This window comes from Fulmarus glacialis, unplaced genomic scaffold (assembly GCF_000690835.1).
Source record: "Fulmarus glacialis isolate BGI_N327 unplaced genomic scaffold, ASM69083v1 scaffold20259, whole genome shotgun sequence".
Classification (NCBI taxonomy): Eukaryota; Metazoa; Chordata; class Aves; order Procellariiformes; family Procellariidae; genus Fulmarus; species Fulmarus glacialis.
The window spans coordinates 63,445-74,264 of NW_009231673.1; the positions used below are offsets into that span (position 1 = coordinate 63,445).

Consider the following 10,820-nt stretch of genomic DNA (forward strand, 5'->3'; position numbering starts at 1 on the left):
CCGTCTAGTTGAAGGTGTCCCTGCCCATGGCAGGTGGGTTGGACTAGATGACCTTTAAAGGTCCCTTCCAACCCAAACTATTCTATGATTCTATGATTATTAATATATTTAAATCCATATAAACTTCAGGCATGGAAAAATACACTCAGTACACTATATCTGTCAACGTATTTACAAAATACACTGTTCAAGACAGCAGAGTACTTCCAACCAGCCACCTGCTGGAGGAGGAGATAAATGCCAACTAACTTTCTCTCTGTGCTCCACACAGCAAAGGCAGTGCTTTACTCATTAAAAAACCAGACATGGGCACATGCACACACACATATGGATTTTATCTGAGGCACAACTTCAATCTATTTGAGAAAAAGATCTTCTAAAACATGGATAGAAGTTGTGACATGAAACACTGACATGATTTTTCCACAACCCACAATATCAAGTTCAATTAATGAGGATTTACTGGTATCCAGCACACCTGAAAATCATGCCAGAGATATCTCATGGCAAACTCTTAATTATGTCAGCACCCTAATCAGTGACTTGAAAAAAGAAAGGGGGAAGAAAAAAAAGAAAGCGTAGAAGCTGCTGCACTTCAGCATACAGTCTGTGACCTGGCAGTCTGGATACTCGCATTTTGGTTCTAACGGTATCTGCTGTGCAATTTGCAGCCACAGTTTGAAGGGAATCTACTCTGTCTTTAATTCTTCCTTTCTGAACATTAGAATTAGCCGTATATCTCACCAACACAGCTACAGTAAAGGAAATAAAAGGGACTCATGATCCACCTGTCATTAGGGATACAATAATGATAAATAACAACAATGGAAAAGAACTCAGGATCACCCCACTCCAAAACTTACATGGACACAAAGTCTCAGAGAATCCTTTTGTACTCCTCCAGCTTTTAAAAGTCTCAGCTAGTTCAAGCTTGCTTCAGTTCTGCCAATAACCAGGCAATTTCATTTTGTAAAATACAGTGAAACAGCCTAGTTCACTGGTGTTATATTTACATGTAAAATTAAAATTCAGCATTTAAAAGCTAAACATTTCAACTGCATTTCTCTTACTTTCCAAATACATCCCAATGTAAGAGAAAACACCACACGTATATACTTTGAGCATTAGCATAGCACGATTAAAAGACTAATATTATACTGGAGATAGCTTGCTGCCTTATCCAAATCATATATCAGCAAAACACCTAAGCACATGCTCAGCTTTAACTTTGTGCAGTTTTACTGATGCCAGCAAAATTAAACACATGCTTACTGTTTTGGGAGATTTGGAGCAATGGATTTGATCTTGAACCTGTTTGTAATACTAAAAAGAACACTGGAAAGAACTAACCTGTGCATTTGCTGCTGTATATGTTCTCCTGAAGCTGTGCTCTACCTTTACCTTTACGTTTTCCTGGAGGCCCTGGGGGTCCAGGTGGTCCAGGGGGCCCTGGTGGTCCAGGTTCACCTTTTGCACCTATGTACAAAACAGAGCACAATTTCGCAGGCCCTGTAAGCAACAGGCAACCTGCAGAGAACTGTACGTGTCCACATGATGGACTTTGAGAGATTTCCAAAACAGCTTCTCTCTTCTTAAGAGGTTTCTGCATACAGAAATATGGTGCAATAAACTCACTGGGATGCTGTTTGTTTAGAAGGTGAACCATACAGAACTTCACAAGTTGTAGGACATCACTCCAATTTATCTGTCTGGATGACAGGCACATTAGAGAGTTATAACGCACTGTTGCCTTTTACTTACTGTATTCTAAGACCTCAACTTCAGAGGCTACAGTGCTATAATTTTACACAGCTTATATTTGTGGCTGCTTCATGTATTCCTGAGCGGAAATCTGCCCCTCATTTTCTAACAGAAAAATAAAACTACACTGCAGGAAAGAGCAGGAGGAGGTCAACTGTCTGGAAGTGTACTGGAAAGGGTGGAATTCATATACACCTCAACCCAAAACCCAAGCAGAAAAGTTTTTGTGAAGACTTGCATTAGAAAGAGAGCATAATCTCCTGGGCAGAGCAATACTCAAACTTCACTGCGGATAACATGGTTATGCTGGTTGGTCCTACTCTTGCCACATTCATGCTTCAGCAGCAGAGTATATCTTTTTCTCTCAAGTACACTGTTGCAAGAGAGCTCCTAAGAGCACTTCTTCCTACCTTCTAATATCACATCATTGTTTGCATCCCCCTTTTCACCCTTTGCTCCTCTTGCGCCTTTTCCTCCTGGCATACCATCTTTGCCAGGTAAACCCATTTCTCCAGGTTCTCCTTTCTGTCCTTGATCACCTTTTGGTCCTGGTACACCTAGAAATAAAAAGCATTTCAGTACCAAGAACACTGTTCCAGTATTAAGCATCAATCAATACATTTTTTTTTAATACTAAACGTATTCACTCTAGTTGGTTTTTTCACCTGTATTTAATTGGGTAGCTGTAATTTGTTCTGATTTCAAAACAATGTTATAACCCAATATTAAGGGAAACGGTGTACGATCCATTTGGTGCAAATAATACATTCTTTACCTAGTGATGTCTGAGTTTTGAACACGAAATATAGAGACCTGGGCCTCGCCAACACTGGCTGGAGAATTTCTGAGTAAGTAGAAATACTAAGGAAAGATGTAAAGTAATGTATTTATTTCACATTTGTAAGGCATTAAAGAAGGGCATTTTCATGGTTCTTCTAGACTTTAATTACACACTAACATTACAACAGACATTGCACTTTTAACATTTTCCACTGTCCCAACAGAGCATAGATACAGCTACCTAGTAACATTTTCACATGGCTGCTACAATTTGCAATATTCTATAGTGTATGTATACCATCTTCCTCACTGTGGAGTAAATCTGAATAATTTACCAAAGCTTGGTGTAAGACAATGAATGCTACAGAATTCTGTAACATGCAACTTCTTTGTAACCATTGAAACCCTTCTCCCTGTACAAAGGTCTAAAAGTAACTACATCTGAATATAACAGTAAGAAAGGATTTCTTTTTTAAAACAATCACCAAAAAAAGAGAATACCTATTTTTCCTCTTTTTCCATTTATTCCTGGTTCTCCCTTTTGTCCTGGTATACCTGGGACTCCATCTGATCCATTGTAGCCAGGCAGTCCATCAAGTCCAGGAAGCCCTGAACAAACCAAACAGCATAACTGAAATTTTACTGTTAAATGCAATTTATCCTTAAATCTATTGTATGTAGATCATATCATATGTATGTTTATATATATATATATCTCTATCTCTCTCTTAGACATACAAAAACCACTAACTGGCCATTATGTTCTCCATGCCAAGAGAGTATCCTCCTTAAAAAAAAAAAAAACACCACCAAACCAACCCAAACAATACAAACAAAACACACCCACCCACAACAAACAAACAAAAAACTATGAAACCAAACTTAAAGGTAAAGGTGCTTGTTTGCCCTGGCCTTAGCATAAGAAAACTGACTGAAATGAATACTGCACACATTTTGCATTAAGGCTAGCACAGATCAGCCTTTTGGATTCCACTTCAAGGACAAACACAGCGGAACCCATCCTATTTCTGAATTTGACAGTGACTATAAAGTCTTCCAGCATCCACGTAAGCTTTAATGTTGCTTATGATATTGGCCAGACTAATCTAACACGAGAAAAGCATTTACCTACTTGTCCAGAATACTGCAGTGTCAAACCACCACTGGTTGATAGAGAAGACATCACTCCCTCTTCGTCGCTATTTGAACCCCCACAAACAAAAAGCACCTGATACTTTTCTGGTACAGAGAATTATTCTAAGCAGACCCACAGCTAAAGAAGCACAGAAAGAAATCAAGTAACCATTCATATAGCCTAGCAACCACATGAGTGAGAGCAGAAAGAGAGAATTAGATAAGAAAGGAGGAAAAGTTATGGGGGAGGTGGGAGGGTGGAATCAGTAACCAACATTTTTTAGAGAGATGGCTTTAGTGTTAAATTATAATATCCGTTTACTCGGGGTTTTTTATATATATATACACTCATCTTTTCAGCTAAATGCTACTTAAACACTCTTAATTCCATCTGGTTTTGATCAAATATGTTTTAGCAAATGTGAAACTATTCTATTCCCTCCACTAGAAAAGTATAATGTCTAAAACCTCCTCCCTCTCAGAAGGAGCACGAGTTGACCTAAATACAAAAACTATAAAGGCAGGCAGTCATGCAACCCTCCCTCATTCTAATTAGCAAAGGGAGACTATTCTATAAAAGATACATTTCTACATTTCAACATTTTGTACCAGCAACTGTTTCAACTACCCAAAAATGTTATTGCAATTGTCCAAGTATCTTACCTGGGGGACCCGGGGGGCCTACAACAAGAACAGCAAAAGAACACAAGAAAGAAGAAATGGTGAGTTTAACCTAGCAAGAAAACAAAAACAAACAGAACAATTCCAAATTGAATTGATTAGCGTTAGATCAGAACAATAAAAGGGGAGGAAAGCCCCTCAAATTTCAAAACGAACACCTATGGATTTAACTGCTTTGTATTATAAATAACTATTTGAGCATTAGCAGAAACTCAGACTTACTGAAAGAGTATCCTTAAAAGCAATTACATATACACATGCATTTTGCTTTTTGCAAATTTCAGTCGATAAATGTTTGACAAACAACCACCTCTACAATCTCACTGTCAGGGGCTTAGGTGCCTTTACAATGGCATGGATGCAAGGCATCTAACAAACATCACGTTTCCTTTATATAAGTGTTCTCCAAGATCCTGTTATAGTAGAAGAAGAATAGCTTTACAATACTGATGAATGTCACAATTAAAAAGTCCTGTTGAAAATACCCATTAAAAATACATGCTACACTTCTCTGTGTTTTACGGACATTTCATTGCAGTTCAGGATTCAGACTATTTAAATAGAAGGAAAAAAAAAAAAAAAGTCGTCATTCCTATTAACTACATCTAAATCACAATCAGGCTTTTCACATGTAATTGTTCTCCAGACTGGACCAAGCTCCCCACAGAACCTGGGTGGTGTATTAGAAATTGGACTTGCTTCAGTTATTTAGCAACATGTAATACAATAAAATCTGTCTCACTCTCTCTGACTTAGTTCAAGTATAGGGCCTTAATGAGAAGAAAGCATAGCAGGCAAGAGCAAAGCAAGAGTAAACCAGAAAATGTTTCTGTAATAAAATTTTTCTTATGTGATCCCCAATACACACTTAAAAAAAAAAAAACCCAAACACAAAAAACAAACAGGAAAAGCAGGTTAGGAGAATACAAAGAAAGGTGGTAGTTGCAATTAAAGAACCGAATTAGTTCTGTGAACATTTTTATCAGCCAAAGTACTGTCTTGTTTCAACAAAACTCTCTACAACAGAAAATAACAGCAATTACTAGATTTCCCTAAAGATGACAATTTTCAGCATTAATTAGGAAGCATTATGAGTAAAGTGAAAACCATTTTATAATACCATTACAGCAATTATCCCTTTTAATCAGTACAGGCAGGAACAGCAGTTAACATCTTTCTGCCAATTTTCCAGTAAATGACCGCTTTTTCCACACTACAATGTTAGGCCCATTAGTGCGTTCAATTACTTCCTCATCTCAAAAACTGAAGATCTTGATTATTCTTGTATAAGCATAAGATAAATAAGAAAGGGGCTTGAAAAGTAGCAAATGTCACAGAGGTCTATAGCAGAGAAAGCCAGTAACAGAGACAAAAATTAATAGTGTCAAGAGAACAAAAAGGTGCAGAAGGCACTAAGTAGCATGAATTCGGAAGTCTGGAGCCCAAAAAAACAAACTTTCAGGTCTGTGGTTCAGCCTCAGTCACAGTCAGAACTGATCTACAATTTCAGAAGCAGTATTTAACATCTGTGTGTACTATGGTACTTCTCATTTATGTTGAAATCAGTTGAGCCAAATGGACCTTATAGCCACTTGAAAATACAAACCAGAGAGCAAGTGAAGCGCTTTCTTAAACTCGTAAAAAGTGGCTTATTTCTAATCTTCTCATTTCCAAAAAGAACACATGACTCAGTCTGTTATAGGATTCAAAGCTGGACTATAGACCTTAAATTGGCTACTACTGAATTCTCTTCACCAAATCACATAGAAACTTCTCACATCTTCTCTTGTGCCAGCCATCAGCTATTCCAACTCCTCACTGGTTACATGTGAAATCCAATGTCCTGTTACCGTGGTCCAAGGCAGGGGAGGCAAACACATTGCTCATCTAAGTCCCACTACTCCACAGCAGTTACAACAATGGAAGCAAATTTCTATGCCTTATATGTTCATCCCATGTTAGCCTTGAAGTGTGGGGACATACACAAAAATACCAAGATTAAACCTCAACTAGTATTTTAAACACCCAAGTCTGTAGGATTTGCTTACGAAAATTACATGAGAAATAAGCAGCTCAAGTAACACCAACTGAACTCCTTAAATTCCAGCATTTATAGTAAGTGGGTATAGATAAGTCCCAAAGTAGCACCTATTATCTTTTTTTAAATAAACAACCCCATTGATATGTAAGTTCTGATAGAGTAAATAGCATAGTTCTTTGACATAGTCATTGACCTCAATTTCTTTGAAAACACTGTAATGCTGTATTCCTGAAGGTAACATAGGCGTAATGTTTAAGGCAATAAACATACCTGTTAAACATATCCCTTTTGTGCTGTTACATAAATCCACCATCACTCGGACCTAATATTGCAAAGAAAGTAAAGTTGAAAACAATGCATGCCATAAAAGTATCTAGTTTACTTTGCCCACAGAAACAATTCCAAAAACAAAGATTCAACTGTCCAACTCTGTGCTTATAAGAATAAACTGTTTAGAACTACCTTAACATTGTGACACCATCCATCTCTTCAGGCAGTGATTCTCTCATAGGAATCTGTTCAAGATACCTCATCTTAAACCTTACTGAATATATGAAGAAAATATTGGGCAGACAACTCCATACATCATCTAGGCGTTGAAGTTCACACATTACTGTAAAACATGTGTGATTATCCATGCATTGACTTTACCAGTGGAAGGTATTAAAAGCCATCATCAGCCAATAAAAACTACATTCAATTTTATTTTATATTTGTATAAAATTATGGATACTTTTCCAACATAGCATATCCAGTGAAAAAGATGACCTGTGTTCCAAGTAAGCAATTTCTTATCTTGGAATAACCAAGATCTGCAAATTCGGAATGGACCTTCGTCCATTCAAAATACTTCCTCCCAACAACAACAGACTTTATAAAAACCAAGCTGGAAGAGACATTCATACAGATGCTTTTAATCTAGGGTAGACTAAAATCTACCAATTAAAAAGTCATCTTTACAAAATGCATGGATTTTGGCTGGGCAAACATTCACGTTACATGGCCTGCACGCTGAGAGTCAACATGAGCACTGGAAGTGCCTCAATTCTTTATGGCAAAGTCTAATGTTTATATATAGTCAGAAAAGAAAAAGATTATTATTTCAGGGCTGTGCAATATATGATAATTTATGAACATATTTACCCAGAGTTGGCACATGTATTCATCTTTGTACAATTACTCTATTTACAAATAATGGAATGCACTAGTCCCAAAATACAGAACAAACAAGTGCAAGTCAATCTGAAAGGCAGACTGATGTTTCATCCTAGCAAGGTTATTTGCTGCTGTCAATCTTTATTTTTAAAATTAATGCATCATTAGCTTCAAGTGACAAATCTAACAGACTCAGATAAAGGACAATTATTTTGATGGCAAGTATTCTTTTGTTGCAAAATCAAACTATATTTGACTATGGATTTCAATTCTGTCAGATACATACTGAGAATTTACTGGATTCCGGACTGTACTGGAACAGCTCTTATATTTAGAAGCTTTAGACTCAATTTAAATTAGCTGAGAAGAGCTAACTGGTTTTGAATATCAGAATTTCCTTGTTCTCTTTCCCCTCACACCCCTCAAAAACACTTGGCTTCTACTCTGTAATTTGTAAAACACACATTGTCCATGTGCGCTCTAATTCAAACTGCATTTTAATCTAATTGGTTTTGTTGAGGTTGCTGAAGTGATTACAACTTGCTTCCTCCAATTGGCCCTCCAATTATCTCAGCAGCATTATTTTTACCAATCAGTGCAATTCAGGTGACAATTACAAAACACGGCACTCGAGAAGTGAGTCTGTTATAGCAAAGAGCCTACAACAGAACCTCCAGCTTAACTCCGAAAGATGAGTACCCCAGCCATCCAACCAGCCAGCATCGTCTTTGCCATGAAGAAAAGCTACAGATAAAAGTATCTTATTTAGATGCTAAAAGCTTTGTTTTCTCATGAAGAAAGGGTGAAAATGAAAAAAAGACAACCTAAACTATGAAGCAACTTCTCAGATAATTAGATGTCTATAAGCCACCACTTCTCGCACTGTTCTAAATCTCACTTTCAAACTTGCTGCTCACAGACTTAGTGGACTCTTACCTCTCATCAGCTTTTCTACAGCGGCAGATTTGCCAACTTCCTATTTTCATCTCTTACAAAATAAATGTATATATATTTATAAAATAAAGGCACAGAACCAAAAGTATACTCACGCTATTAAAGCTAAAGCGTGATTTTTGATGCCTAAAGTTATTTCAAAGATTCCTGAACAGAGGCCACAACAGTGTCCCCCAACCAGCAGTGGGTAGAGCAGGAGGATGTTGACACCTGCAGTACCAGTCTGCAGAAATCTCTGCCTCCGCTACGAGAGAGATCCTGCTCGGGCAAAACCTCCATTCGGGGCCCACATCCAACAGAGGCTGGAACATCGTTCTAAGGCCCACCAATGTAGTAGGGATCATCTCACCAGCTGTAAGGAACTTTGTCTCATGCTACAAAAGTATTCACGCCTTCATACTACATCAGTGGGAGTTAGATGCAAAATACAAAAAAGAAAGGGTGGGAGCGGGGGTGCTAGAAAATGTTTCTAAGGACTTTTTTCCCCTTGAGCAAGTGGGTCTGCACACAGTTACACACTCCTCTAAGCAGCAGCCAGAACGAAAAAATATTTGATGGAAATTTTGTAAGAACAAAAAGGCACAAAAAACCCCCAAGCAACTCCCCGCAGGACACGTGCATTTAAATGAACACAGCAGAAGTCACAGTGGTGATTTAAATGGAGGAGCTGCACAACTGAACAGTCTTGCCGCACGCTGTTAAAATATACACCGTGTCACTCGGTGCTACTTGGAGAGGGCAATAACATTCATGTAATCCATACGTGCTACCTAATGACAGCAGAGTAGCATATTTAACTGCCACTGTCAAAATTATCCAGCCCTTACACTCAAAGAAGGGATTCATATCAGATGGAACAAAATGAGCTGTAGCTGCCAAACACTAAGATGATTTCTTAAAAGAAACAGGAAAAAGTTTTGACTAAACGTTTTGATGAAAAGCTTAGGTACCACACACAAAAATACTTCACTGGGGCAGCAACTTTTTTAACATTACCTGATCCAAAAAAAAATCTTTTTGGTATATGTTTCTAGAAAGTCATTTAAGTTTTCAAATTTGAAATAACTCTGCTCAGTAACAGTAACTTGAGAATTATGGTTCAAAAAATAATGATTTACATTCTACTTTGACCTAAAATAATGGTTTAGGTTTTTTTTTCTGAATTGACAGAGAGCTGAAATGTGTATTATCCATGTTATTTTTAAGACCATTTTGAGTACAAAACTACATGATTTTAAGACTTCAGGAAACTACACGCTCCAGTAAGATGCACAGGGTCCAGTGAAAAATGTTGCTACTTTGGTAAGTGGAATTAGAAACTAGAACTGAATATCCAGTATCTTTCAGTGTGCCTCCCAATAAAAAAAGACATTCTTTGAATTGCAGAAGTTTTGTCCTGCAAATTCTAAACTCAAAGCACAAGACTTAAAAGTCCTTAGCTAAAAAAAAAAAAGTAATTATTTATTCTAAAACCCCAAACAATTGCATTATCTATGCTACAAAAACCTACGCTCTACAGTCTCATTAGCTCTAATATTAATGGAGATGTTATCACTGTAAAATCATAATTGCAATGGTTTATTAATAAAAATGCCAGCGGAACGTTACTGAAAAGATATTTTCTGTAAGTAATTTTTTAAACCAGTAATATTAATTATATCAGTAAGAGCTTGAATTAGCCTTTCCTGCTTTTTTGTGGGCCTAGGCCTGCAATCCTTACTGGGACAGAATTTCCACTAAGGTTCTTTCAACACTAATATTTTTCTTGCATTTCTTTTCAATCAGAACTTAAAAGTTTTTCAATCTATTCAAAATCTTTCAACTGTATGACCTGCATAATTTTTCAACTACGTGACCTAGTTCCTACCGAGCAAAGATAATCTTTTCACTGAAGTGCAAAAAACTATGCCGTTTTGCCAGAGAAAGGACAAGAGCTCTCCTCTTCTGACCCATCAAATACTACCTTGAATTTAAAACTTACTGAAAGGGCACGATCAAAGAAACGTGATGGTAAAGTAATATCCAGCACCACGTGTTGAGATGCTGAGCAGCAGCATGGGTGGGCGTCCGTTAGTGGTGCAGAGATTTAAAGATCTGAAACCTTGGAAACTGGAAGGCTGACTTTTTATTGCAACTTATTTTTTGCAGTTTCATTAAATCCACGCTACTAACCAAAAACTTCACTCCATTTGTCTACGTAACTATCATTTCAAAAGTTTAATCATAACCTGTAAGCCGTGTGGCCCACCAACTCTTAAGGGCTCAGCACTCACAGACGACAGTAGGCAACCGCCGCCTCCCCGGCACTACGCTC

The 10,820-nt window shown here is 37.5% G+C and overlaps 1 protein-coding gene across 1 annotated transcript in view; it reads right to left on the reverse strand.

Moving 5' to 3' along the window:
* The window catches only part of GLDN (gliomedin), an 18,110-nt gene extending 9,325 nt beyond the window's left edge, over nt 1-8,785 (reverse strand). The window contains exons 1-6 of the mRNA XM_009584663.1: nt 8,726-8,785; nt 6,668-6,719; nt 4,339-4,356; nt 3,043-3,150; nt 2,172-2,318; nt 1,351-1,476 (exon numbers count right to left, since the gene is read on the reverse strand). Of these exons, the coding sequence (XP_009582958.1) occupies nt 1,351-1,476; nt 2,172-2,318; nt 3,043-3,150; nt 4,339-4,356; nt 6,668-6,719; nt 8,726-8,785 (511 nt within the window). The remainder of the gene's footprint in view (nt 1-1,350; nt 1,477-2,171; nt 2,319-3,042; nt 3,151-4,338; nt 4,357-6,667; nt 6,720-8,725) is intronic.
* Nucleotides 8,786-10,820: the final 2,035 nt, after the last annotated feature.